Source organism: Atractosteus spatula, chromosome 22 (genome assembly GCF_055471065.1).
Source record: "Atractosteus spatula isolate fAtrSpa1 chromosome 22, fAtrSpa1.hap1, whole genome shotgun sequence".
Taxonomy (NCBI): Eukaryota; Metazoa; Chordata; class Actinopteri; order Semionotiformes; family Lepisosteidae; genus Atractosteus; species Atractosteus spatula.
The window spans coordinates 216,135-244,096 of NC_142727.1; the positions used below are offsets into that span (position 1 = coordinate 216,135).

The following is a 27,962-nucleotide window of genomic DNA, read 5'->3' on the forward strand; positions in this document are numbered from 1 at the left end:
CAGGGAACAATACTGAGCTTTAATCCAGTGCGTTTCTCTGAACAGTGTAACACGCCAAACTCGACTTCTCTAACATACTGTGTTTTGTGACGGTAGAACTTAATAAACATTGACAGAAAACTTTTTGCTTTGGATTTTATAGCAATACGCGCAGTTTACTGGATTGTAAAACGTCTGTCTCTAAATAGTTAAGGTGATCTTTACAACACACAGGCAGCAAATAGACAGTTTAGCTCGTAACCTTAACGTTTTAGAAATGCGCCTCCTTAGATGTGAATAATACATGACGCATGCCAACAAGTTAACCATCTATGACATAAACCTGTGGCTGTGATGTACGTAAAATCACCGTGATTGTAAGATCTATAGTTTTTTTCTGAGGCACGTTTTTTTCTTTCCCTACCGCGACACGCTGCTGCCAACCGCGTAACTGTGGGATACCATCGCGACAAGACCTCCGCAGCATGTCATGATGGGGACCCCGTGTATATCGCGGCAGTGTATATCACGACTGGCGCCTTGCTTCCATGCCACCCTGGCACTGCTGTCGCAACAAAGGTCTTGTATCAGGACATGACATACCCAGATAGGACGTGTCGCGATATATGGACTTTGTGTTGCACCATGGGGTCAGCATATCCTGTCAGGGTAAGTCATATCGCGATATATGGGCTCCATGTCCCGACATGAGGGTGGGGCATTAAGGCGGGGTATGTCATATCGCGATATGCGGGCTTCATGTCGTGACACGGAAGTGGCCGTTTTGACGGGGGTACGCCATATCGCGATATACAGGCTTCATATCGCGACATGGGGGCGGGGCGTTTTGTCGGGGTACGTCATATTGCGATATATGGACTTGATGTCGGGACAGTGGCTCCATGATCGTGATGCGCCAGTCGCAATGGGTATCGCGATGTGATCGTGATGCGCGCACTCCTATCGTGACATGCTGTCGGAGTCGTGAACGCTGTGGATGCCATGACATTCTTTGCTATTCAGTTTTGACCTCAGTGCGACTTCTCTTAGATTGATCAGTAACTGGAAACCAATGGACGTGTTACTGTAGATCCATCGTGCTCGTACAGCACACACGGTTCACCGGGGCTACAGTATCTGGACCAAGAAGAGCATCCGTCGCCTGTGTGTCTACATGCTGCCCAATCAGAGTGTCGAGTCTCACTCTTCACCCAATCAGAGTGTCGATTCTCACTCTTCACCCAATCAGAGTGTCGATTCTCACTCTTCACCCAATCGCGGCCCGAGCTGCTCGGGGGTTTAGCCAATCACGGCTCTGAGAGCTGTTCACGCCAGCAGCGCCAGGTGGACCGGCTTGTTCACGGTCACTGAGAATCTAGTTTTAAAATGCTTCACTTATTTGCAAAATAACTACATCGGCTTTTTTTATTTTAACGTCTTTATTGATTCACAATGTCCCGTACTCCTCTTAATAGATACATTTTGTATTTGCAGTATAACTGTCTCCGGTGCTTTCTGTAATTAATACATGGTGTTTGAACACTTTTAATCGTATATTTAAGGTAGGGGAAACACCTTCTGCTGTGCACTTCAAAAATGAATAGAAATGTAAAGTCTATGATCATTATATTATTATGCTCGTGCTTTCGATTTTGTTTTTTATTGTTAAATTATATCGATCTTGAAATTAATGCCTAAAAATGTGAATATGGGCTCTCGTGTTGTGCCAGCGGTAGTGTGGAAACTGGTGTCTCTTCACCAATGAAAGCAGTAAACAAGCAATACGATTTCGAGACCGTGTTAAAAATTAAAAGAAAACACGTCACCTAATGAACTAACATAGTAACTCCTTCCTACATATTTCAAAAACAGACGTTATGGAAAAAAGTTTAAACAGAGTAAATAAAGATAAAGTCCGCACCGCTTTCATATTTCTACATTTCGAAACCTGCAAATACGCCTTCACAACTATTTTAAATGTTCAAACTTAGGACTCTTCCCAGACCGTTTCACTTCGTGTATACACGAACGCGGCAAGGCAATTACAAACTATATTTTTTATTATTTACAATGGGATTGAAATTTAACATTATGCAATATTTTAAAAGTTCGTAATATAAATAACACGTTTTTTTAATTATTATTACTACTCAATACAGGAGCAGAATAGCTAACTAACAACTACATTTCCCATAAGGCGGTGGGCGACTTCCTTCAGACGTCATCAGCACGAGTCTCCCGTTCGCCAGTCAGGGGTGACGTCACTATTTTCCGCCAGCCCAGTCCGTCTGACTTCTGCTGCTAAGAATCGACACCTGCAGCATCTGTTATTAATAATAAGGATCAATTTCACTGCAGCGGGTCGCCTTCTCCCTTTAACGCGTCTCCGGTGCACAGTAAGGTGCTGTAACACGTCACGACACGGTGACTGCAGAGCTGTGAGCGACACATGACCCGTCCATAGAGCCAGGAAGGGGCTCTGAGTCCTGAAACACCTGCGGCTCGTTTATTGTATAACCAATAAAATTAAGGAGGTTTCATACAAAATAATTCATCGAATTTACCCAGTTAAAACTCTTGTTACCCAATGATTTAAAATTAATATAGATAACAAATGTGTTTTTTGTGACAATAGCCCTGAAACTATTCAGTATTTGTTTTGGTTATGTCTCGGTAAAAATGTTCTGGACTAAGTTGCAGAATTATATTAAAAAAGAGACCAATATTGATATTTGTTTTGTTGAAAAAGATGTTATTTTAAGTTTTAGCCCCAGTGAAAACAATATAAAAATTTCGTTTGTAATAAATTTAATTATTATACTGACACGTTATCACATACATAAAATGAAGTGGTCTGGGAGGTACCCTGTGTTTGAGCATTTTAAAATGGAAGTAAAGGAGTATTTGCAGACTATTTCGAAATGCAAAAATATGAAAGCGGTGCGGACATTATTTTTATTTAATTTGTTTAATCTTTTTTCATAACTTGAATTTCTGTAGTAATATGTACCCCTGACGATATTGTTGTCTTGAATTGTTATATGTACTCTTGTTCGTATTGTCATTGTTGTTCTTTTGTTAAGCATAAATAAATAAATAAAAAACACCTGCGGCTCGTTTCTTTAAGTATGATTACAAGTCAAAGACTCAAATACACCGGTTAAGGGGACGTGCACGTAGAGACACTGCAGTACAGCAAAACAAAAACTACATCGAATGAATTAACAGAGCAACAAAAGACGGAGAACACGATGAAGGCCACGTACGTGACGTTAAGAGTGAGATAAAATAAGAGGTTTGTGTAATCAGGTTTCAGATTAATGAGCGCTGTGAGACTCACCTCCATAGACTCGTGTATCTCTGTCGCCGCCCAGTGGACATTTCTCGGAAGTGTCACCGCCCGCCGGGAGAATCCCGGGACTGAAGCCTGTGACTGGACAAGAGCCGCGTCACTGGTCGGGGGCGGAGTCTCCGCGAAAGCAGCTGGAAGTCCGAACGACGCGTCACTTTTGAAATCGCGGCGCTGATTGGACAAAAGCTGCTGACAGTCCGGATCCATTGAAAGGGTGATCCACTCCGGGTTTTCCTATGCCGACAGTCCGGATCCAGTGGAAGGCCCATTCACTCCGGGTTTTCCTCTGCCGGCAGTCCGGATCCAGTGGAAGGCTGATCCACTCCGGGTTTTCCTCTGCCGACAGTCCGGATCCAGTGGAAAGCTGATCCACTCCGGGTTTTCCTCTGCCGACAGTCCGGATCCAGTGGAAAGCTGATCCACTCCGGGTTTTCCTATGCCGACAGTCCGGATCCAGTGGAAGGCCCATTCACTCCGGGTTTTCCTCTGCCGGCAGTCCGGATCCAGTGGAAGGCTGATCCACTCCGGGTTTTCCTCTGCCGACAGTCCGGATCCAGTGGAAAGCTGATCCACTCCGGGTTTTCCTCTGCCGACAGTCCGGATCCAGTGGAAAGCTGATCCACTCCGGGTTTTCCTCTGCCGGCAGTCCGGATCCAGTGGAAGGCTGATCCACTCCGGGTTTTCCTCTGCCGGCAGTCCGGATCCAGTGGAAGGCTGATCCACTCCGGGTTTTCCTCTGCCGACAGTCCGGATCCAGTGGAAGGCTGATCCACTCCGGGTTTTCCTCTGCCGACAGTCCGGATCCAGTGGAAAGCTGATCCACTCCGGGTTTTCCTCTGCCGGCAGTCCGGATCCAGTGGAAGGCCCATTCACTCCGGGTTTTCCTCTGCCGGCAGTCCGGATCCAGTGGAAGGCCCATTCACTCCGGGTTTTCCTCTGCCGGCACTCTATACTCTTCTCCAGAAGCTTGAGGAGAAATTATGAAAAAAAGTTTATGAAAACGTTTTATGAAAAGATCACGGCGCTGGGGTCAATGTGGGACGCCGGATCTACGCGGAAGCAGCCGGAAGTCAGAACAACGCGTCACTTTTGAATTGTTTTTTTTACATTTTTTAAAGTAAGCATTAACAAGAACAAAGAATACAATACAAATACAAGTACCGGTCTGTCGCTGAGCTCGGTGTGGTTCCGCTCTCTGCTCGTCGAGCACTGCGGGCTCCTGGAAACCTGTCCTTCAGGGCAGAGAGTTATTAGTGAACTCCAGACACCGCTGGAGAGTGTGTTTACCGGCGAGTCGGCTCACGCTGCTGATCAATTCGACCACATTGTGTTTCTCATTTCTCATTTCTTCTTTCTTTATCGTGCAATAATAGAAATGCTTCACGATGCACGCAAGACTACATTACAGATCACCGGAGTACATTATACAGGCAAATAAAGAGAAGTTATGCACATCTTTCATGTTGTGATATTTAGACATGGTTTGGAGACGTGACCTCGTGTGTATTTTGAATTATTCAAATACGAGTCGCTTCAATTTGGAAGCGCATAATTTCAGTGCATGAACTACCTGTTATATTGGGCGAGATTGCACACTGATAATCAAACAAGAACGAGTTTGCCCTGGAATCCATTCCACTGCCGAACCTGAAAGTCCGAGCATGAGAACGGACGTATTGTATGGCGATTGTGGTGTTGCTCGACCACATAAATTAGGCGAGAAGTACAATCTGCTACTACGACATACGGTCTAATTATTAAATTTCCGATTATTTCTTATCTTTAGGCTATTTATACATATAATAACGAGCAAGTATAATGATTAAGTCAATGATAAATTATATTTTATATTCGTTTCAGCACTATTGAGGAGTATACATTGTATCTGGAGTCGTGAACGCTGTGGATGCCATGACATTCTTTGCTATTCAGTTTTGACCTCAGTGCGACTTCTCTTAGATTGATCAGTAACTGGAAACCAATGGACGTGTTACTGTAGATCCAGCGTGCTCATACAGGACACAGGGTTCACCGGGGCTACAGTATCTGGACCAAGAAGAGCATCCGTCGCCTGTGTGTCTACATGCTCTCGGAACTTCCGCTGTGGCGCTCTGCCCAATCAGAGTGTCGATTCTCACTCTTCACCCAATCAGAGTGTCGATTCTCACTCTTCACCCAATCAGAGTGTCGAGTCTCACTCTTCACCCAATCGCGGCCCGAGCTGCTCGGGGGTTTAGCCAATCACGGCTCTGAGAGCTGTTCACGCCAGCAGCGCCAGGTGGATCGGCTTGTTTACTGTCACTGAATCTAGTTTTAAAATGCTTCACTTATTTGCAAAATAACTACATCGGCTTTTTTTATTTTAACGTCTTTATTGATTCACAATGTCCCGTACTCCTCTTAATAGATACATTTTTATTTGCAGTATAACTGTCTCCGGTGCTTTCTGTAATTAATACATGGTGTTTGAACACTTTTAATCGTATGTCTAAGGTAGGGGAAACACCTTCTGCTGTGCACTTCAAAAATGAATAGAAATGTAAAGTCTATGATCATTATATTATTATGCTCGGGCTTTCGATTTTGTTTTTTATTGTTAAATTATATCGATCTTGAAATTAATACCTAAGAATGTGAATATGGGCCCTCGTGTTGTGCCAGCGGTAATGTGGAAACTGGTGTCTCTTCACCAATGAAAGGAGTACACAAGCAGTACGATTTCGAGAACGTGGTTAAAAATTAAAAGAAAACACGTCACCCAATGAACTAACATAGTAACTCCTCCCTCAATGTAAGACTGTTAATTCGCGTAAAGGCTGCAAAGTCTGGGGTCAACTGATCAAAAGATGACAACTGGAAGATCTGGTGGTCGTGACTGTGCGGTTTTGTACGTCACAGAGTGACGTCACAGCCAGGAAGAGAAGGCGCTATATTGAAATATATTGAAACATCCACCCCACCCGACCAGACAGACTCGGAAAACAAATTGCCCCCGTTGTTTTCATCACAATCAGGAGTTCAAGTACCGAGTTTGTTGGTACCTGTAAACCTCCATGTAGATAGTCACGTGATTATCCGAAAAACAAGGCGCTATATCTCGGCAACGAAAACAGCACAAACGCTACTTACAGCGACACAAGCCGGCACAAACGATTGCGGTGAGTTTCGTCGTTTGCGCTGTTGGACGGGGGGGTGGGCACCTTCACGGAGCAGGACAAGCAGACGTGTCTGGGTCAGTACATTGCAGACTGCAGAAGACTCGCCCTCACCTGAGGATCCACACCTGTGTCTCCAGAGGGCAGGTGTGCGCTCACGCTGCTCTACACCAAGACTGGCCGGAAACACAGAGATACACGGACTGTGAGCTCATCGCTTCATGTTTGCGCACAAGACCCCTGTAAACACTGTAGCGCCCTCGGGTTCACGTGGGCTCCCCCACCGCTGGGGACTCGAACCCGGGCCTCCGGCGTCACTCCACAGGGACCCAGCCCGCTGAGCTGAAGGGAAATCGGGGAGCGGTCAAGATGGCGTTCAGGTGGGAGGTAAAGTGTAGAGGTTGAGGAGTTTTTTGGAGTTTTTTATGATCTGAATGTTATTTTTTTGACTCCAGAGAAATAAGGATTTAACACTAGTTATTTAAACTCCGGTTAAAGAAAAGAGCGAAGTCTAAGACACCTCAGTCGTATACGGAACTCTACAAGACAATCGATGGCGACTGCAGGGAAAAGAGAAGCAGCTGCCGGGGACTGGAAAGAGAGCTGGAGATGCGCTCAGCTGCCGGAGGAGGAGCCGAAGTCCCTGCCCGGCGGCCAGGAGAGGAAGGGAGGAGCTCCAGACCAGCATCTGCAACATGATGGCACAGAGCCGGGCTGAGCTGCAGGACACGACTCCACTGAAGACCGTGGGAGTGGAAGCTCTTGAAAAGTCCGTGGACTGGGTGCTTGAAGAGGTTGAGCACTTCCAGAGTGAAGTAAAAGCTCTGAAACGAGTGAATACCGAACAGGAAAAGCATCTTAAAGAACGTGAAGTGACAGTGAACGATGCAGACAGATACCGTCGACGATGGGGTTTAAAATGACGTGGCGTTCAGGAGGAGCGCGATGAGGACATTGCTGCTGCAGTGAAGGGTGTCTGTAGAAGGACGTGATATCGGCCATTGACTCTGTTCACAGCTCGGGAGAGCCAACATGTCTGGGCAAGGGCGCCCCGGGCCGATTATCATACAGCTCACCAGGAGGACGGCGAGCGGCCAGGGGGACGAGTATTTGAATGAGAACAGGCGGAGGTTTGCAGAGGAGCCGGCTGTGGCCCAGGCTGAAGCTGCCAGAAGAGAGAGGAGGAGAGCCGCTCCCAGTGACTGCTCAGTGAATGACTGTGTTTGGTGTTATTGTGATAGCGGTACATACTAGTGTTAGTTTGGAATGGTGTAGTCATGTATTAAGGACTGTTATAGTTCTGGTTCTTGAAAAACTCAAGAATTTAGACAATCTTCGAGTTAGTTATCTGCTTTTGTGTACGTCTTTTTCATGAATGCCAGAGGTACTCGAAATGTTGTAAAAAGAAAAGCGTTTTTTTGTTTTGTTAAAAACTGAGTGCTGAGTTTTATTTCCGACAGGAAACGCATGCATGTTGAAACACTATTTAAATTCTACAAATACTTGAGGATAAAGCAATGAGAACATGATATATGTACAAAATACAATTTGATCACATAATTACTTCATTCCCGCTGGCGGTTAAATCTTTTTTCTCCGGTACCTGTTTCTGATCCTCGGGTTGTGGTCTTGCTGCTCGTAAAGTTGCAGATTCGAGGCTTTTTGAACACGTGGCTGACGGGTCGAATCTTCACACGTCCCTCGGTGCGCGTGTTTGCTGAACGAGCCGGTGTGAAACTGGTTTATCACTTCTTTATAAACCACACCGCGACGAAGTATTAAGAGCTGCTTGTTCAAGCCTCTTGTTAAGAACATGCAATTGTTCGCTTTCTGAGACTACACCCGCAGCTCTTCTGATTAGGGACTGTGATGTTCGTGACAGATTTAATCTTCCTGCTCACACAAACGCACAGAAGACACGGATATGAACTGCAAAATCCACCGCCGCCCCCCACCCGGGCAAACAGAGGAACACAACTGCAGAGCTGTTCCTCTCGCACCGGTAACAGGCGCTTGGACTCGGCAGACGGGTCACTGGAGGTCAAGGTCGCCGTGCATGGTCACGTGATCACCCGATAAACAAGGCGCTATATTTCGGCAGCGAAAGCAGCACAAACGCGACTTCAACAGCACAGGCCGGCACAAACTCGGCACTAACGAATGAGGGGGGTTTCATCGTTGGTGCTGTTTGTAGGGGGCTACTTCACAGAGCTGGCACACTGCCCTGAGGAAGAGTCGGATCTTCCTCCCGAACCGAGCACACACGAGCACATTACCACCCCCCGACAAAGAAAAAGGACTTTTCCAAACACCTTCAAAGTGGTGTACAGTCGTAATTAAGACATAATTAAATACATGTACTCAGAGAACAAGTGTGCAGTGAAAATTGGACACAAAAGGGCAGAATTCTTAACTCTGATCATGGGGTGAGACAGGGCTGCAGCCTGAGCCCAATACTGTTCAGTATCACGCCTGAAGAAGGCTCCACGGCCGAAACGTTGTGTTCTCTTTCTTCTTTTTTTCAGCACGGAATAAACCCATTACTTGTTTCTTTGCAGCCTACGCATGCTGACGCAGCTCCCCACCTGAACTGTTCACTATCTCTGTCAACGAATTAGCAGGAATGTTGGAGCAGTCTGCAGCTCCTGGTCTCACACTACACAACACAGAAATCAAGTTCCTGCTCTACGCAGATGACCTGGTCCTGCTGTCGCCCACAGAACAGGGGCTGCAGCAGAGCCTGGCACTGCTGGAGCAGTACTGTCAGACCTGGGCACTGCCAGCTCATCTGGACCCAGAACAGCAGAGCCTGGCACTGCTGGAGCAGTACTGTCAGACCTGGGCACCGCCAGCCCATCTGGACCCAGAACAGCAGAGCCTGGCACTGCTGGAGCAGGACTGTCAGACCTGGGCACCGCCAGCTCATCTGGACCCAGAACAGCAGAGCCTGGCACTGCTGGAGCAGCACTGTCAGACCTGGGCACCGCCAGCTCATCTGGACCCAGAACAGCAGAGCCTGGCACTGCTGGAGCAGCACTGTCAGACCTGGGCACCGCCAGCCCATCTGGACCCAGAACAGCAGAGCCTGGCACTGCTGGAGCAGGACTGTCACACCTGGGCACTGCCAGCCCATCTGGACCCAGAACAGCAGAGCCTGGCACTGCTGGAGCAGGACTGTCACACCTGGGCACTGCCAGCCCATCTGGACCCAGAACAGCAGAGCCTGGCACTGCTGGAGCAGGACTGTCACACCTGGACACCGCCAGCCCATCTGGACCCAGAACAGCAGAGCCTGGCACTGCTGGAGCAGGACTGTCAGACCCGGGCACCGCCAGCCCATCTGGACCCAGAACAGCAGAGCCTGGCACTGCTGGGGCAGGACTGTCAGACCCGGGCACCGCCAGCCCATCTGGACCCAGAACAGAGCCTGGCACTGCTGGAGCAGGACTGTCAGACCCGGGCACCGCCAGCCCATCTGGACCCAGAACAGCAGAGCCTGGCACTGCTGGAGCAGGACTGTCAGACCCGGGCACCGCCAGCCCATCTGGACCCAGAACAGCAGAGCCTGGCACTGCTGGAGCAGGACTGTCAGACCCGGGCACCGCCAGCCCATCTGGACCCAGAACAGCAGAGCCTGGCACTGCTGGGGCAGGACTGTCAGACCTGGGCACTGACAGCCCATCTGAACCCAGAACAGCAGAGCCTGGCACTGCTGGGGCAGGACTGTCACACCTGGACACTGACAGCCCATCTGAACCCAGAACAGCAGAGCCTGGCACTGCTGGGGCAGGACTGTCAGACCCGGGCACAGCCAGCCCATCTGGACCCAGAACAGAGCCTGGCACTGCTGGGGCAGGACTGTCAGACCTGGGCACCGCCAGCCCATCTGGACCCAGAACAGCAGAGCCTGGCACTGCTGGAGCAGGACTGTCAGACCCGGGCACCGCCAGCCCATCTGGACCCAGAACAGAGCCTGGCACTGCTGGGGCAGGACTGTCAGACCCGGGCACCGCCAGCCCATCTGGACCCAGAACAGAGCCTGGCACTGCTGGGGCAGGACTGTCAGACCCGGGCACCGCCAGCCCATCTGGACCCAGAACAGAGCCTGGCACTGCTGGGGCAGGACTGTCAGACCTGGGCACCGCCAGCCCATCTGGACCCAGAACAGAGCCTGGCACTGCTGGAGCAGGACTGTCAGACCTGGGCACCGCCAGCCCATCTGGACCCAGAACAGAGCCTGGCACTGCTGGGGCAGGACTGTCAGACCCGGGCACCGCCAGCCCATCTGGACCCAGAACAGAGCCTGCACAGAGAGAAGCTTGCCCCTGGTACCCCGCCTGCTTGCTGGAGTGGGCTCTGGCCCAATGTGACCCTCCATTGGAGGAAGCACTGAGAAAATGGATGGATATTGATGATGATGATAAGAAGAAGAAATTGCTTCTGCTTTGGAAACTAATTCGTCGGTCACGTCAATAAAGCTCTTGAATTTGAAGTTCTGTGATCACAGAGAAACAGGATACAATGGGTGAGACAGGATTTAATTTATGAGTAACGAGTCCAGCAGGAATACAGAACCAGGCACGGGCGCGAAACGCCACTTCACCACCAGAGGGCGACATGGCGCCGTGCTCGCTCAGGTCAGGAGCCACTCTGCAGTGAAGAGCTGTGTGTGTCCATCTGCCTGATCACTCCGCTGTCCCGTGAGCAGTACTGCTAACCCCGACTGATCCACACAGCAAGCTCATTTGATTCCAGTTCAAAATCTCATCCATCCATTTCCAAACAGTCAGAACCTCAGTATCACCCCCCTCCACCACTCTCAGTGTAAAGTCTCTACTGCTCTCATTTCTACCTTTCCCTGTGGTGCTCATCTTCCTGCAGCTCCTGAAGTGGTGTATCAGTGACCTTTTTCTGGACCAGCCGTCCAGTGGCCCGGCTGGGTCAGGTGGAGTCTTCTCTGCTCCTCCGGCGGCTGGCAGGGACCCCCTGTGAGTCTGCAGTGTCGTCACCGAGCGCTGCAGCAGTCCTGCCATTGTGACCCGAGCAGAAGAAACGCTCGGCAGCTGCCAATCGAGCAACGACGCCTCCTGTCACTTTCAACAATTTCTTTATTTGTTTTTTGTAAACAAACAAGACCTCAGGAATAAAAACACTTCACAGGGTTGGTATTGGCCGACAAGGAATGAAAACAGATAAATAAGAAAATGGAGACGACTCTAAAGAATCTGGAATCAGATAGCAAGGAGCCCAGTTCAGGACTGACGTCACCAGCCTACGTGACGAAACCCCTCTAGTTGAACAGACCTGCAGACAGGACAGCAGCACAGAGACCAGGTGATCACTCTCTTGTCCACTGAGCAGTACTGCTAACCTGACTGATCCACACAGCCAGGCTCATAGCAGTATCACTGTCACACCCACACTCCCTCATCCTAGAGACTCTATAGAGTCACAGACAGCAGTATCACTGTAACACCACCCACACTCCCTCATCCTGGAGACTCTATAGAGTCACAGACAGCAGTATCACTGTAACACCACTCACACTCCCTCATCCTATAGACTCTATAGAGTCACAGACAGCAGTATCACTGTAACACCACTCACACTCCCTCATCCTATAGACTATAGAGTCACAGACAGCAGTATCACTGTAACAACACTCACACTCCCTCATCCTATAGACTCTATAGAGTCACAGACAGCAGTATCACTGTAACACCACTCACACTCCCTCATCCTATAGACTATAGAGTCACAGACAGCAGTATCACTGTAACAACACTCATACTCCCTCATCCTATAGACTCTATAGAGTCACAGACAGCAGTATCACTGTAACAACACTCACACTCCCTCATCCTATAGACTATAGAGTCACAGACAGCAGTATCACTGTAACACCACTCACACTCCCTCATCCTAGAGACTCTATAGAGTCACAGACAGCAGGATCACTGTAACACCACTCACACTCCCTCATCCTATAGACTCTAGAGTCACAGACAGCAGTATCACTGTAACAACACTCACACTCCCTCATCCTATAGACTCTATAGAGTCACAGACAGCAGTATCACTGTAACAACACTCACACTCCCTCATCCTAGAGACTATAGAGTCACAGACAGCAGTATCACTGTAACACCACTCACACTCCCTCATCCTATAGACTCTATAGTCACAGACAGCAGTATAACTAACAATACTCACACTCCCTCATCCTAGAGACTCTATAGAGTCACAGGCAGCAGTGTTACTGGTCTGGGTTCACTGGAATGGTGTTGGGGGACCCCTGCTGTCGGGGTGAGGGTTTGGGGGGCTGATCTGACATGACGCTGCCCTGCTCTGTGTGCGAGTCCCGCTGTTGTGCTGTCGGGCTGCTTTGTCTCAAAGAGTCAAAGTGAAGAGAAGTGGGTTCTGTTGGGTTCTGTCTGACTGCAGTGGTGTGGGTTCTGTTGGGTTCTGTTGGGTTCTGTCTGACTGCAGTGGAGTGGGTTCTGTTGGGTTCTGTTGGGTTCCGTCTGACTGCAGTGGAGTGTGTTCTGTTGGGTTCTGTCTGACTGCAGTGGAGTGTGTTTTGTTGGGTTCTGCTGTGTCCTGCTGGGTTCTGCTGGGTCCTGGCTGACCAGTGTTCCAGTGAAGCTCCGGGCTCTCAGGTCCGTGTCCATGTTGGGGGCAGCAGTTTCAGGGCGCAAGGGGAGTCAGTGACAGGGGTCGAAGGGGTACTTGGTCACTCCGCCGTGCAGCTCCAGCAGGGTCTCGGCCCAGGCGATGATGTCACCGGTCATGTGACTGCCGCAGGACGCCTGGCTGTAGATCTCGTGGGCTGTCAGCACGTGGGACCAGAGCTGCACGTCCGATATCTCACCCACGAAGGCCTGGGTGGCATCAAACCGACCGCCCAGCGTGTCCTGGAGAGACACAACACTGACTGACTGACTGGACACTACAGCACAGAGACACTGACTGACTGGACACTACAGCACAGTGACCCTGACTGACTGACTGGACACTACAGCACAGAGGCACTGACTGACTGACTGGACACTACAGCACAGAGGCACTGACTGACTGACTGGACACTACAGCACAGAGACACTGACTGACTGACTGGACACTACAGCACAGAGGCACTGACTGACTGACTGGACACTACAGCACAGAGACACTGACTGACTGACTGGACACTACAGCACAGAGACACTGACTGACTGACTGGACACTACAGCACAGAGGCACTGACTGACTGACTGGACACTACAGCACAGAGACACTGACTGACTGACTGGACACTACAGCACAGAGACACTGACTGACTGACTGGACACTACAGCACAGAGGCACTGACTGACTGACTGGACACTACAGCACAGAGACACTGACTGACTGACTGGACACTACAGCACAGAGGCACTGACTGACTGACTGACTGACTGACTGACTGACTGACTGACTGACTGACTGACTGACTGGACACTACAGCACAGTGACCCTGACTGACTGACTGGACACTACAGCACAGAGACACTGACTGACTGACTGGACACTACAGCACAGTGACCCTGACTGACTGACTGGACACTACAGCACAGAGACACTGACTGACTGGACACTACAGCACAGTGACCCTGACTGACTGACTGGACACTACAGCACAGTGACCCTGACTGACTGGACACTACAGCACAGTGACCCTGACTGACTGACTGGACACTACAGCACAGTGACACTGACTGACTGACTGGACACTACAGCACAGAGACACTGACTGACTGACTGGACACTACAGCACAGTGACCCTGACTGACTGACTGGACACTACAGCACAGAGACACTGACTGACTGACTGGACACTACAGCACAGAGACACTGACTGACTGACTGGACACTACAGCACAGTGACCCTGACTGACTGACTGGACACTACAGCACAGAGACACTGACTGACTGACTGGACACTACAGCACAGTGACCCTGACTGACTGACTGGACACTACAGCACAGTGACCCTGACTGACTGGATACTACAGCACAGAGACACTGACTGACTGACTGGACACTACAGCACAGAGGCACAGACTGACTGGACACTACAGCACAGAGACACTGACTGACTGACTGGACACTACAGCACAGAGACACTGACTGACACTAACTCTCAGTTTAATCACATGCACATAGCTTCAAGTATAAGCCATTGCTGCTCTAGAACACCCCAGGGGTACCTGCTCCTGCCCCAGGATGAAGACGCCCCCGGGTCTGATGGGGTGCCAGGCAGCCAGGTTCTCCCCCGAACCCCTCTTCACCCCGTCCTGGTACGCCTCCCACAGGCCATCCCGAGTGGTCCAGGTCACACACACATGGTGCCACTTCCCATCGGTCAGAGACAGGGGCAGAGTGACCGCCTGCAGAGGAGAGCAGACCAGTGTGAGTAACTGTGAGCCCTCTCCTCTCTCCTCTCTCCTCTCTCCTCTCTCCTCTCTCCTCTCTCCTCTCTTCTCTCTTCTCTCTTCTCTCTTCTCTCTTCTCTCTTCTCTCTTCTCTCTTCTCTCTTCTCTCTTCTCTCTTCTCTCTTTTCTCTTTTCTCTTTTCTCTTCTCTCTTCTCTCTTCTCTCTTCTCTCTTTTCTCTTTTCTCTTTTCTCTTTTCTCTTCTCTCTTCTCTCTTCTCTCTTTTCTCTTTTCTCTTTTCTCTTCTCTCTTCTCTCTTTTCTCTTTTCTCTTTTCTCTTCTCTCTTCTCTCTTCTCTCTTTTCTCTTTTCTCTTCTCTCTTCTCTCTTCTCTCTTCTCTCCTCTCTCTTCTCTCCTCTCTCCTGCTCTGTTCCAGACTCCCCCCTGCTCTGTTCCAGACCCCCCCCTGCTCTGTTCCAGACTCTCCTCCTGCTCTGTTCCAGACTCCCCCCCTGCTCTGTTCCTGACTCCCCCCCTGCTCTGTTCCAGACTCTCCCCCTGCTCTGTTCCTGACTCCCCCCCTGCTCTGTTCCTGACTCTCCCCCTGCTCTGTTCCTGACTCTCCCCCTGCTCTGTTCCAGACTCTCCCCCTGCTCTGTTCCTGACTCCCCCCCTGCTCTGTTCCTGACTCCCCCCCTGCTCTGTTCCAGACTCTCCCCCTGCTCTGTTCCTGACTCCCCCCCTGCTCTGTTCCTGACTCTCCCCCTGCTCTGTTCCTGACTCCCCCCCTGCTCTGTTCCAGACCCCCCCCCTGCTCTGTTCCAGACCCCCCCCCTGCTCTGTTCCTGACTCCCCCCCTGCTCTGTTCCAGACTCTCCCCCTGCTCTGTTCCTGACTCCCCCCTGCTCTGTTCCTGACTCTCCCCCTGCTCTGTTCCAGACTCTCCCCCTGCTCTGTTCCTGACTCCCCCCTGCTCTGTTCCAGACCCCCCCCCTGCTCTGTTCCAGACCCCCCCCCTGCTCTGTTCCTGACTCCCCCCCTGCTCTGTTCCAGACCCCCCCCCTGCTCTGTTCCAGACCCCCCCCCTGCTCTGTTCCTGACCCTCCCCCTGCTCTGTTCCTGACTCCCCCCTGCTCTGTTCCAGACCCCCCCCCTGCTCTGTTCCAGACTCTCCCCCTGCTCTGTTCCTGACTCTCCCCCTGCTCTGTTCCAGACCCCCCCCCTGCTCTGTTCCTGACTCCCCCCCTGCTCTGTTCCTGACTCTCCCCCTGCTCTGTTCCTGACTCTCCCCCTGCTCTGTTCCTGACTCCCCCCCTCCTCTGTTCCAGACTCTCCCCCTGCTCTGTTCCAGACTCTCCCCCTGCTCTGTTCCAGACCCCCCCCTGCTCTGTTCCAGACTCCCCCCTGCTCTGTTCCAGACCCCCCCCCTGCTCTGTTCCTGACTCCCCCCCTCCTCTGTTCCAGACCCCCCCCCCTGCTCTGTTCCAGACTCTCCCCCTGCTCTGTTCCAGACTCTCCCCCTGCTCTGTTCCTGACTCCCCCCTGCTCTGTTCCAGACTCTCCTCCTGCTCTGTTCCTGACTCCCCCCCTGCTCTGTTCCAGACCCCCCCCCTGCTCTGTTCCTGACTCTCCCCCTGCTCTGTTCCTGACTCTCCCCCTGCTCTGTTCCAGACCCCCCCCCTGCTCTGTTCCTGACTCCCCCCCTGCTCTGTTCCTGACTCTCCCCCTGCTCTGTTCCTGACTCCCCCCCTCCTCTGTTCCTGACTCCCCCCCTCCTCTGTTCCAGACCCCCCCCCCTGCTCTGTTCCTGACTCTCCCCCTGCTCTGTTCCAGACTCTCCCCCTGCTCTGTTCCAGACTCTCCCCTTGCTCTGTTCCAGACTCTCCCCTTGCTCTGTTCCAGACTCTCCCCCTGCTCTGTTCCTGACTCCCCCCTGCTCTGTTCCAGACTCTCCCCCTGCTCTGTTCCAGACCCCCCCCTGCTCTGTTCCAGACTCTCCTCCTGCTCTGTTCCTGACTCCCCCCCTGCTCTGTTCCTGACTCTCCCCCTGCTCTGTTCCAGACTCTCCCCCTGCTCTGTTCCTGACTCCCCCCTGCTCTGTTCCAGACCCCCCCCCTGCTCTGTTCCAGACTCTCCCCCTGCTCTGTTCCTGACTCTCCCCCTGCTCTGTTCCTGACTCCCCCCCTGCTCTGTTCCTGACTCTCCCCCTGCTCTGTTCCAGACTCTCCCCCTGCTCTGTTCCTGACTCTCCCCCTGCTCTGTTCCAGACTCTCCCCCTGCTCTGTTCCTGACTCCCCCCTGCTCTGTTCCAGACCCCCCCCCTGCTCTGTTCCTGACTCTCCCCCTGCTCTGTTCCTGACTCTCCCCCTGCTCTGTTCCTGACTCCCCCCCTGCTCTGTTCCTGACTCTCCCCCTGCTCTGTTCCAGACTCTCCCCCTGCTCTGTTCCTGACTCTCCCCCTGCTCTGTTCCTGACTCTCCCCCTGCTCTGTTCCTGACTCCCCCCCTGCTCTGTTCCAGACCCCCCCCTGCTCTGTTCCAGACTCTCCCCCTGCTCTGTTCCTGACTCCCCCCCTGCTCTGTTCCAGACCCCCCCCTGCTCTGTTCCAGACTCTCCCCCTGCTCTGTTCCTGACTCCCCCCCTGCTCTGTTCCAGACCCCCCCCTGCTCTGTTCCAGACTCTCCTCCTGCTCTGTTCCTGACTCCCCCCCTGCTCTGTTCCTGACTCCCCCCCTGCTCTGTTCCTGACTCTCCCCCTGCTCTGTTCCAGACTCCCCCCCTGCTCTGTTCCTGACTCTCCCCCTGCTCTGTTCCAGACCCCCCCCCCTGCTCTGTTCCAGACTCTCCTCCTGCTCTGTTCCTGACTCTCCCCCTGCTCTGTTCCAGACCCCCCCCCTGCTCTGTTCCTGACTCTCCCCCTGCTCTATTCCTGACTCCCCCCCTCCTCTGTTCCAGACCCCCCCCCTGCTCTGTTCCAGACTCTCCTCCTGCTCTGTTCCAGACTCTCCCCCTGCTCTGTTCCTGACTCCCCCCCTGCTCTGTTCCTGACTCTCCCCCTGCTCTGTTCCTGACTCCCCCCTGCTCTGTTCCAGACCCCCCCCCTGCTCTGTTCCAGACTCTCCTCCTGCTCTGTTCCTGACTCCCCCCCTGCTCTGTTCCTGACTCTCCCCCTGCTCTGTTCCAGACTCTCCTCCTGCTCTGTTCCAGACCCCCCCCCTGCTCTGTTCCTGACTCCCCCCCTGCTCTGTTCCAGACTCTCCCCCTGCTCTGTTCCTGACTCCCCCCTGCTCTGTTCCTGACTCTCCCCCTGCTCTGTTCCTGACTCCCCCCTGCTCTGTTCCTGACTCCCCCCTGCTCTGTTCCTGACTCTCCCCCTGCTCTGTTCCTGACTCCCCCCCTCCTCTGTTCCTGACTCCCCCCCTCCTCTGTTCCAGACCCCCCCCCTGCTCTGTTCCTGACTCTCCCCCTGCTCTGTTCCTGACTCCCCCCCTGCTCTGTTCCTGACTCTCCCCCTGCTCTGTTCCTGACTCCCCCCTGCTCTGTTCCAGACTCTCCCCCTGCTCTGTTCCTGACTCTCCCCCTGCTCTGTTCCTGACTCTCCCCCTGCTCTGTTCCAGACTCTCCCCCTGCTCTGTTCCTGACTCCCCCCTGCTCTGTTCCAGACTCTCCCCCTGCTCTGTTCCAGACTCTCCCCCTGCTCTGTTCCTGACTCCCCCCTGCTCTGTTCCAGACTCTCCCCCTGCTCTGTTCCTGACTCCCCCCCTGCTCTGTTCCAGACTCTCCCCCTGCTCTGTTCCAGACTCCCCCCTGCTCTGTTCCAGACTCTCCTCCTGCTCTGTTCCTGACTCCCCCCCTCCTCTGTTCCTGACTCCCCCCCTCCTCTGTTCCAGACCCCCCCCCTGCTCTGTTCCTGACTCCCCCCTGCTCTGTTCCTGACTCTCCCCCTGCTCTGTTCCAGACTCTCCCCCTGCTCTGTTCCTGACTCCCCCCTGCTCTGTTCCTGACTCTCCCCCTGCTCTGTTCCAGACTCTCCCCCTGCTCTGTTCCAGACTCCCCCCTGCTCTGTTCCAGACTCTCCCCCTGCTCTGTTCCTGACTCCCCCCCTGCTCTGTTCCAGACTCTCCCCCTGCTCTGTTCCAGACTCCCCCCTGCTCTGTTCCAGACTCCCCCCCTGCTCTGTTCCAGACCCCCCCCCTGCTCTGTTCCTGACTCTCCCCCTGCTCTGTTCCTGACTCTCCCCCTGCTCTGTTCCAGACCCCCCCCCTGCTCTGTTCCTGACTCCCCCCCTGCTCTGTTCCTGACTCTCCCCCTGCTCTGTTCCAGACCCCCCCCCCTGCTCTGTTCCTGACTCTCCCCCTGCTCTGTTCCTGACTCTCCCCCTGCTCTGTTCCAGACTCTCCCCCTGCTCTGTTCCAGACTCCCCCCTGCTCTGTTCCAGACTGCTGCTCACCCTGTCGTTGACCAGCAGCTCCATGGGGTTGTTGCCCCACTCGATGAGCACCAGCTCGTTGGCCTGTCCCGGGACGGAGTAGGAGACAGGCGTGCCCAGGCCGGGGCCGGCGCCGCCCTTCAGCCAGGCGCAGAGCGTGAGGGCGAACAGCTCGTGCAGGAGGGTGTGCTTCACACGCCCGTACATGTAGTTGGTGCGCATGGGAAAGCCGATCTGGAACCCAGCCCGGCCCCTGGGCTTCCTGTGAGAACCTGCAGAGGGGAGCAGGAGGGGTCAGTCCAGTCCCGCCCAGTCCAGCTCAGTCCAGTCCAGTCCAGTCCAGCACCGCCCCGCCCCGCCCAGTCCAGCTCAGCCCAGCCCAGCCCCGTCCCGCCCTGCCCTGCCCTGCCCCGCCCAGTCCAGCTCAGTCCAGTCCAGGCCCACTCAGCCCAGTCCAGTCCAGTCCAGGCCCACCCAGCCCCGCCCCGCCCAGTCCAGTCCAGTCCAGTCCAGGCCCGCCCCGCCTAGTCCAGTCTAGCCCAGCCCAGCCCAGCCCAGTCCAGTCCAGTCCAGTCCAGCTCAGCCCAGTCCAGGCCTGCCCCGCCCAGTCCAGCGCAGCCCAGCTCAGTCCAGTCCAGTCCAGCCCTGCCCAGTGCACTGCAGGACAGTTCAGACCAGTCTAGTCGAGCGCAGCACACTGCAGAACAGTTCAAACCAGTCTAGTCGAGCCCAGCACACTGCAGAACAGTTCAGACCTGTCTAGTCGAGCGCAGCATACTGCAGAACACTTCAGACCAGTCTAGTCGAGCCCAGCACACTGCAGAACATTTCAGACCTGTCTAGTCGAGCCCAGCACACTGCAGAACAGTTCAGACCAGTCTAGTTGAGCCCAGCACACTGCAGAACAGGTCTGTTACCGTGGTCTGAGCTGCGGTGGTGCAGGTGGCTCAGCACAGCGTCCAGTTTGTTCGAGTGCAGCCCGTGGGCAGCAGGTCTGTGACCCTGGTGATAGGCCAGTCGGGGGTGGGCGTAGCTATCTGCTTCGTTGCTGATGTCATGGTGATCATCGTTGTGGTGGTGGTCATCGTCATGGTGGTGGTCATCATAGTGGTCGTGGTGGTGGTGGTCATCGTCATCGTGGTGGTGGTCATCGTCCTCATGGTGGTGGTCATCATCATGGTGGTGGTCATCATCATCATGGTGGTGGTCATCATAGTGGTGGTGGTCATCATCATCGTGGTGGTGGTCATCACTGTGGTTGCCATGGTGATCATGGTCATCGCTCTCGTGCTCCCCTGTGTTGCCATGGGAAAGAGACTGGTGGTGCATCTGCTGCTCCAGAGCGCTGATCTTCCTCTGCAGGAGGTCTCGGAGTGAGGAGGAGTAGGAGCTGGAGATGTTCCTGGACTGCTGGAGAGAGAGGGCTGTTTACAGAACCGCCTCACTGGGGAGAGTCAGAGAGTCACTGAGCTGAACAACACTCTGCTCAGAGCTGAGACACTGAGGGGCCTGGCTGGGCCAGTTCACCCTCCTCTGGCAGGTAATTCAGACTAACTTCTTCAGAACATGGCTTGTTAAGGCCAAATCCTAGAGAAGAAACAGTCTTCTCTCAATAGGAGCTACAGTCCCAGTGCAGTAGACCAGTCTGTTACAGTAGGAGCTACAGTCCCAGTGCAGTAGACCAGTCTGTTTCAGCAGGAGCTACAGTCCCAGTGCAGTAGACCAGTCTGTTACAATAGGAGCTACAGTCCCAGTGCAGTAGACCAGTCTGTTACAGTAGGAGCTACAGTCCCAGTGCAGTAGACCAGTCTGTTTCAGTAGGAGCTACAGTCCCAGTGCAGTAGACCAGTCTGTTACAATAGGAGCTACAGTCCCAGTGCAGTAGACCAGTCTGTTACAGTAGGAGCTACAGTCCCAGTGCAGTAGACCAGTCTGTTACAATAGGAGCTACAGTCCCAGTACAGTAGAACAGTCCTGTTACAATGGGAGCTACAGTCCCAGTACAGTAGAACAGTCCTGTTACAATAGGAGCTACAGTCCCAGTGCAGTAGACCAGTCTGTTACAGTAGGAGCTACAGTCCCAGTGCAGTAGGACAGTCTGTTACAATAGGAGCTACAGTCCCAGTGCAGTAGACCAGTCTGTTACAGTAGGAGCTACAGTCCCAGTGCAGTAGACCAGTCTGTTACAGTAGGAGCTACAGTCCCAGTGCAGTAGACCAGTCTGTTTCAGTAGGAGCTACAGTCCCAGTGCAGTAGACCAGTCTGTTACAATAGGAGCTACAGTCCCAGTGCAGTAGACCAGTCTGTTACAGTAGGAGCTACAGTCCCAGTGCAGTAGACCAGTCTGTTACAGTAGGAGCTACAGTCCCAGTGCAGTAGGACAGTCTGTTACAATAGGAGCTACAGTCCCAGTGCAGTAGACCAGTCTGTTACAGTAGGAGCTACAGTCCCAGTGCAGTAGACCAGTCTGTTACAATAGGAGCTACAGTCCCAGTGCAGTAGACCAGTCTGTTTCAGTAGGAGCTACAGTCCCAGTGCAGTAGACCAGTCTGTTACAATAGGAGCTACAGTCCCAGTGCAGTAGACCAGTCTGTTACAGTAGGAGCTACAGTCCCAGTGCAGTAGACCAGTCTGTTACAATAGGAGCTACAGTCCCAGTACAGTAGAACAGTCCTGTTACAATGGGAGCTACAGTCCCAGTACAGTAGAACAGTCCTGTTACAATAGGAGCTACAGTCCCAGTGCAGTAGACCAGTCTGTTACAGTAGGAGCTACAGTCCCAGTGCAGTAGGACAGTCTGTTACAGTAGGAGCTACAGGCCCAGTACAGTAGACCAGTCTGTTACAGTAGGAGCTACAGGCCCAGTACAGTAGAACAGTCTGTTACAATAGGAGCTACAGTCCCAGTGCAGTAGACCAGTCTGTTACAGAAGGAGCTACAGTCCCAGTACAGTAGACCAGTCTGTTACAGTAGGAGCTACAGTCCCAGTGCAGTAGACCAGTCTGTTACAATAGGAGCTACAGTCCCAGTACAGTAGAACAGTCCTGTTACAATGGGAGCTACAGTCCCAGTACAGTAGAACAGTCCTGTTACAATAGGAGCTACAGTCCCAGTGCAGTAGACCAGTCTGTTACAGTAGGAGCTACAGTCCCAGTGCAGTAGACCAGTCTGTTACAGTAGGAGCTACAGGCCCAGTACAGTAGACCAGTCTGTTACAGTAGGAGCTACAGGCCCAGTACAGTAGAACAGTCTGTTACAATAGGAGCTACAGTCCCAGTGCAGTAGACCAGTCTGTTACAGAAGGAGCTACAGTCCCAGTGCAGTAGACCAGTCTGTTACAGTAGGAGCTACAGTCCCAGTACAGTAGACCAGTCTGTTACAGTAGGAGTTACAGTCCCAGTGCAGTAGACCAGTCTGTTACAGTAGGAGCTACAGTCCCAGTGCAGTAGACCAGTCCTGTTACAATAGGAGCTACAGTCCCAGTACAGTAGACCAGTCCTGTTACAATAGGAGCTACAGTCCCAGTACAGTAGACCAGTCTGTTACAGTAGGAGCTACAGTCCCAGTTCAGTATAACAGGTCTCTCTCCTTCCTCTTGTCCTCAGCTCCTCTAAGTCTATCCAGATTACCCAGCACTAGATCACACCCTGCTTAAGGAGCTGTCAGAGTGGATCAGCCTAATCGACTGTGATCAGTTCACTGCCCCCCGCTGTAATGACATCTGTCCCAAGAGCACCTGACGTCCTGAGAGCTGGAGGGCCTGCCTGCGTCTGCACAACTGACCGCCCTCCTGCCCTCTGCCCTCTCGACCACCCGCCGTCCTGCCCCCCTGCCCCCCTGCCCTCTCGACCACCCGCCCTCCTGCCCCCCTGCCCCCCTGCCCCCTGCCCTCTCGACCACCTGCCCTCCTGCCCCTCTGCCCCCCTGCCCTCTGCCCTCTCGACCACCTGCCCTCCTGCCCCTCTGCCCCCCTGCCCTCTGCCCTCTCGACCACCTGCCCTCCTGCCCCTCTGCCCCCCTGCCCTCTGCCCTCTCGACCACCCGCCCTCCTGCCCCCCTGCCCCCCTGCCCCCCTGCCCCCTGCCCTCTCGACCACCTGCCCTCCTGCCCCTCTGCCCCCCTGCCCTCTGCCCTCTCGACCACCTGCCCTCCTGCCCCTCTGCCCCCCTGCCCTCTGCCCTCTCGACCACCCGCCCTCCTGCCCCCCTGCCCTCTCGACCACCCGCCCTCCTGCCCCCCTGCCCCCTGCCCTCTCGACCACCCGCCCTCCTGCCCCCCTGCCCCCCTGCCCTCTGCCCTCTCGACCACCTGCCCCCCTGCCCCCCTGCCCTCTCGACCACCCGCCCTCCTGCCCCCCTGCCCCCTGCCCTCTCGACCACCCGCCCTCCTGCCCCCCTGCCCCCCTGCCCTCTTGACCACCTGCCCTCCTGCCCCCCTGCCCCCCTGCCCCCTGCCCTCTCGACCACCTGCCCCCCTGCCCCCCTGCCCTCTCGACCACCCGCCCTCCTGCCCCCCTGCCCCCTGCCCTCTCGACCACCCGCCCTCCTGCCCCCCTGCCCCCTGCCCTCTCGACCACCCGCCCTCCTGCCCCCCTGCCCCCCTGCCCTCTGCCCTCTCGACCACCTGCCCCCCTGCCCCCCTGCCCCCCTGCCCTCTCGACCACCCGCCCTCCTGCCCCCCTGCCCCCTGCCCTCTCGACCACCCGCCCTCCTGCCCCCCTGCCCCCCTGCCCTCTTGACCACCTGCCCTCCTGCCCCCCTGCCCCCCTGCCCTCTGCCCTCTCGACCACCCGCCCTCCTGCCCCCCTGCCCCCTGCCCTCTCGACCACCCGCCCTCCTGCCCCCCTGCCCCCTGCCCTCTCGACCACCCGCCCCCCTGCCCCCCTGCCCTCTCGACCACCCGCCCTCCTGCCCCCCTGCCCCCTGCCCTCTCGACCACCCGCCCTCCTGCCCCCCTGCCCCCCTGCCCTCTTGACCACCTGCCCTCCTGCCCCCCTGCCCCCCTGCCCCCTGCCCTCTCGACCACCTGCCCCCCTGCCCCCCTGCCCTCTCGACCACCCGCCCTCCTGCCCCCCTGCCCCCTGCCCTCTCGACCACCCGCCCTCCTGCCCCCCTGCCCTCTGCCCTCTCGACCACCTGCCCTCCTGCCCCTCTGCCCCCCTGCCCTCTGCCCTCTCGACCACCTGCCCTCCTGCCCCTCTGCCCCCCTGCCCTCTGCCCTCTCGACCACCCGCCCTCCTGCCCCCCTGCCCCCCTGCCCCCTGCCCTCTCGACCACCTGCCCTCCTGCCCCTCTGCCCCCCTGCCCTCTGCCCTCTCGACCACCTGCCCTCCTGCCCCTCTGCCCCCCTGCCCTCTGCCCTCTCGACCACCCGCCCTCCTGCCCCCCTGCCCTCTCGACCACCCGCCCTCCTGCCCCCCTGCCCCCTGCCCTCTCGACCACCCGCCCTCCTGCCCCCCTGCCCCCCTGCCCTCTGCCCTCTCGACCACCTGCCCCCCTGCCCCCCTGCCCTCTCGACCACCCGCCCTCCTGCCCCCCTGCCCCCTGCCCTCTCGACCACCCGCCCTCCTGCCCCCCTGCCCCCCTGCCCTCTTGACCACCTGCCCTCCTGCCCCCCTGCCCCCCTGCCCTCTGCCCTCTCGACCACCCGCCCTCCTGCCCCCCTGCCCTCTCGACCACCCGCCCTCCTGCCCCCCTGCCCTCTGCCCTCTCGACCACCTGCCCTCCTGCCCTCTGCCCTCTCGACCACCCGCCCTCCTGCCCCCCTGCCCCCTGCCCTCTCGACCACCCGCCCTCCTGCCCCCCTGCCCCCCTGCCCTCTTGACCACCTGCCCTCCTGCCCCCCTGCCCCCCTGCCCCCTCACCTGCAGGCTCTCCAGCCGCTCCCTCAGGGCCTGCAGCACGCGGCCCAGCTGCTCGGGAGACGAGGGGGTGCCGGCGCCCCCCGGGGGCCGGGGCTGTGCGCGGGCCGGGGGGCCGGGCCGGGGCTGCGGGGCGTGGCCGGAGCCCTGGCACAGCGCCAGCTTGGCGGTCAGCTCGCGGATGGTGTCGCGCTGGTCCAGCAGGGTCTCGCGCTGCTGGACCAGCGTCTCGCGCAGCCGCAGGATGGTGGCCTGCGCCTCGTCCCCCGGGCCCCCCCAGCCCGGCCCCTCGGCCCCGGAGCACTGCGGGTCCGCGCCCGCCGGCAGAGGGGTGCACACGAACCTGGGCGGCTCGGGCCCCGGGCCCGAGGCCAGGGCCGGCCGGGCCAGGAGGAGGAGGAGGAGGAGGGGCAGCCGGGCAGCAGGAAGCATGGCAATCCCAGGGCGCAGAGAGGGGGCTGATGGGACGAGCGAGCTGGCAGATCACCCCGCGCAGGCTCGTCACAGGGCTCTCAGGATCAGGTCACCCTGGCGAAGAATGGATCTCTCTGTGATCTCTTCTCTGAGGCAGAATGGTTCTCTTGGTGATCTGTTCTCTAGTGAAGAATGGATCTGTTTCCCACGTGAAGAATGGATCTCTCTGATCTTTGTCTCTGGTGAAGAATGGGTCTCTTGATGATCTGTTCTCTGGTGATTAATGGATCTCTCTGGTTATCTGATAAAAATGATAACAAATCATTCATAGCTTTGATTTTTTGCACAATATGCTAAAACATTTTCCAGGAGCAAACATGCCCCAGGAGCTACAGTCCCAATGCAGTAGACCAGTCTGTTACAATAGGAGCTACAGTCCCAGTACAGTAGACCAGTCTGTTACAGTAGGAGTTAAAGTCCCAGTGCAGTAGACCAGTCTGTTACAGTAGGAGCTACAGTCCCAGTGCAGTAGACCAGTCTGTTACAATAGGAGCTACAGTCCCAGTACAGTAGACCAGTCTGTTACAGTAGGAGTTAAAGTCCCAGTGCAGTAGACCAGTCTGTTACAGTAGGAGCTACAGTCCCAGTGCAGTAGACCAGTCTGTTACAGTAGGAGCTACAGTCCCAGTACAGTAGACCAGTCTGTTACAGTAGGAGTTAAAGTCCCAGTGCAGTAGACCAGTCTGTTTCAGTAGGAGCTACAGTCCCAGTGCAGTAGACCAGTCTGTTACAGTAGGAGCTACAGTCCCAGTGCAGTAGACCAGTCTGTTACAATAGGAGCTACAGTCCCAGTGCAGTAGACCAGTCTGTTACAGTAGGAGCTACAGTCCCAGTGCAGTAGACCAGTCTGTTACAGTAGGAGCTACAGTCCCAGTACAGTAGACCAGTCTGTTACAGTAGGAGCTACAGTCCCAGTGCAGTAGACCAGTCTGTTACAGTAGGAGCTACAGTCCCAGTGCAGTAGATCTGTACTGAATCAGATGTGGATTAAACCTGACTCCCACTGTCACCAGTAGTGGGAGTGGAAATGGATATGGATGATTTCAGATTGTCTCCAGTATTAAAATCCTCTTTTCTGTTGCTGTTCTGCACAGTAGACATGCTGGTGTCCATGGATAAGTCTCAATAGCTGGCTTCTTTTCCCAGTTCATTTTCCATCTCATCAGATCATTACAGCAGTGTACAACACTAGGCAGAATCTCAAGGATTTCTGGTGAAGAAGAAAGCTAAACATCACCCTTCCTCCAAATGACTGGACTGCAGGAATTAAACCAATCTCAATCCTGAAAATCTTACTTTGTTTCATGTAGTCAGACGGATACAGACGGATACAGACGGATACAGACAGGCTATGGACGGACAGACAGACAGAGAGGCAGACGGACAGGCGGACAGGCAGACAGAGGGGTAGTTACACACTGCCCCCCGACAGACGGAGACAGGCTGGCTGGTGTGAAAGACAGCAGTTAAATAAACAGAAACATGAAAGCTGACCTGACTGTGAGTGTCTTTACAGCTCATGCTGCTCCCTGTGCTACTTCCTCACCTCCGTCTTTACAGCTCAGCTCCGGCTGTCCCCCTGGTCCCGGGTCACTGCAGCGCTCTGGCAATCGAACCCGAGCGCTCAGTCTCTGTCCTTCCCTGTGTTGCTGCTCTGTCTCCCTCTCAGATCCAACAGATTGAGAGAGATTTACTCCTCTGACCACCTAATTACAGACTAATTATCCCCTCCCCCCTCTCTCTCCTAGTGCCATGACTGTATAAACCCATCTCTCTCTCTCAGTGCAGTGTTCATGTACTGGAGTGTCCAGTCAGTGTGTCTGTATGAACCCCTCTCTCTCTCTCAGTGCAGTGTTAATGTACTGGAGTGTCCAGTCAGTGTGTGTGTATTAACCCCTCTCTCTCTCAGTGCAGTGTTAATGTACTGGAGTGTCCAGTCAGTGTGTCTGTATGAACCCCTCTCTCTCTCAGTGCAGTGTTCATGTACTGGAGTGTCCAGTCAGTGTGTCTGTATGAACCCCTCTCTCTCTCAGTGCAGTGTTCATGTACTGGAGTGTCCAGTCACTGTGTCTGTATGAACCCCTCTCTCTCTCTCAGTGCAGTGTTCATGTACTGGAGTGTCCAGTCAGTGTGTCTGTATGAACCCCTCTCTCTCTCAGTGCAGTGTTCATGTACTGGACTGTCCAGTCAGTGTGTGTGTATTAACCCCTCTCTCTCTCAGTGCAGTGTTAATGTACTGGAGTGTCCAGTCAGTGTGTCTGTATGAACCCCTCTCTCTCTCAGTGCAGTGTTCATGTACTGGAGTGTCCGGTCAGTGTGTGT

General features: G+C 54.8%; 1 protein-coding gene across 3 annotated transcripts; it reads right to left on the minus strand.

Annotated features, from left to right (window-relative positions):
* Positions 1-11,576: 11,576 nt before the first annotated feature.
* Positions 11,577-27,933, minus strand: LOC148816359 (neuronal pentraxin-2). 3 transcript variants are annotated; one of them, XM_088940144.1, is made up of 6 exons: positions 27,187-27,933; positions 25,170-25,881; positions 20,224-20,716; positions 19,328-19,578; positions 14,715-14,894; positions 11,577-13,400 (listed from the first exon to the last, which is right to left on the minus strand). In XM_088940144.1, exons 2-6 carry the CDS (start codon positions 25,596-25,598, stop codon positions 13,191-13,193), a joined length of 1,563 nt encoding a protein of 520 aa, XP_088796270.1. In that variant the 5' UTR covers positions 25,599-25,881; positions 27,187-27,933; the 3' UTR covers positions 11,577-13,190. The 3 variants fall into 3 exon arrangements, with proteins under 3 accessions (XP_088796270.1, XP_088796271.1, XP_088796272.1); XM_088940145.1 differs by having other exon boundaries at positions 27,135-27,933; XM_088940146.1 differs by lacking the exon at positions 27,187-27,933 and having other exon boundaries at positions 25,170-26,042.
* Between the last annotated feature and the right edge of the window lie 29 nt (positions 27,934-27,962).

What these genes read in the sequence shown, in the direction of transcription:
- LOC148816359 (XM_088940144.1), bottom strand. Translation starts at nt 25,598, where the DNA reads ATGCTTCCTGCTGCCCGGCTGCCCCTCCTCCTCCTCCTCCTCCTGGCC. An exon ending in AGCTGCTGGTCAACGACAGG is followed by an intron (nt 14,895 to 19,327) that starts GTGAGCAGCAGT and finishes TCTCCTCTGCAG; the next exon opens with GCGGTCACTCTGCCCCTGTC. An exon ending in TCATCCTGGGGCAGGAGCAG is followed by an intron (nt 13,401 to 14,714) that starts GTACCCCTGGGG and finishes GTGTCTCTCCAG; the next exon opens with GACACGCTGGGCGGTCGGTT.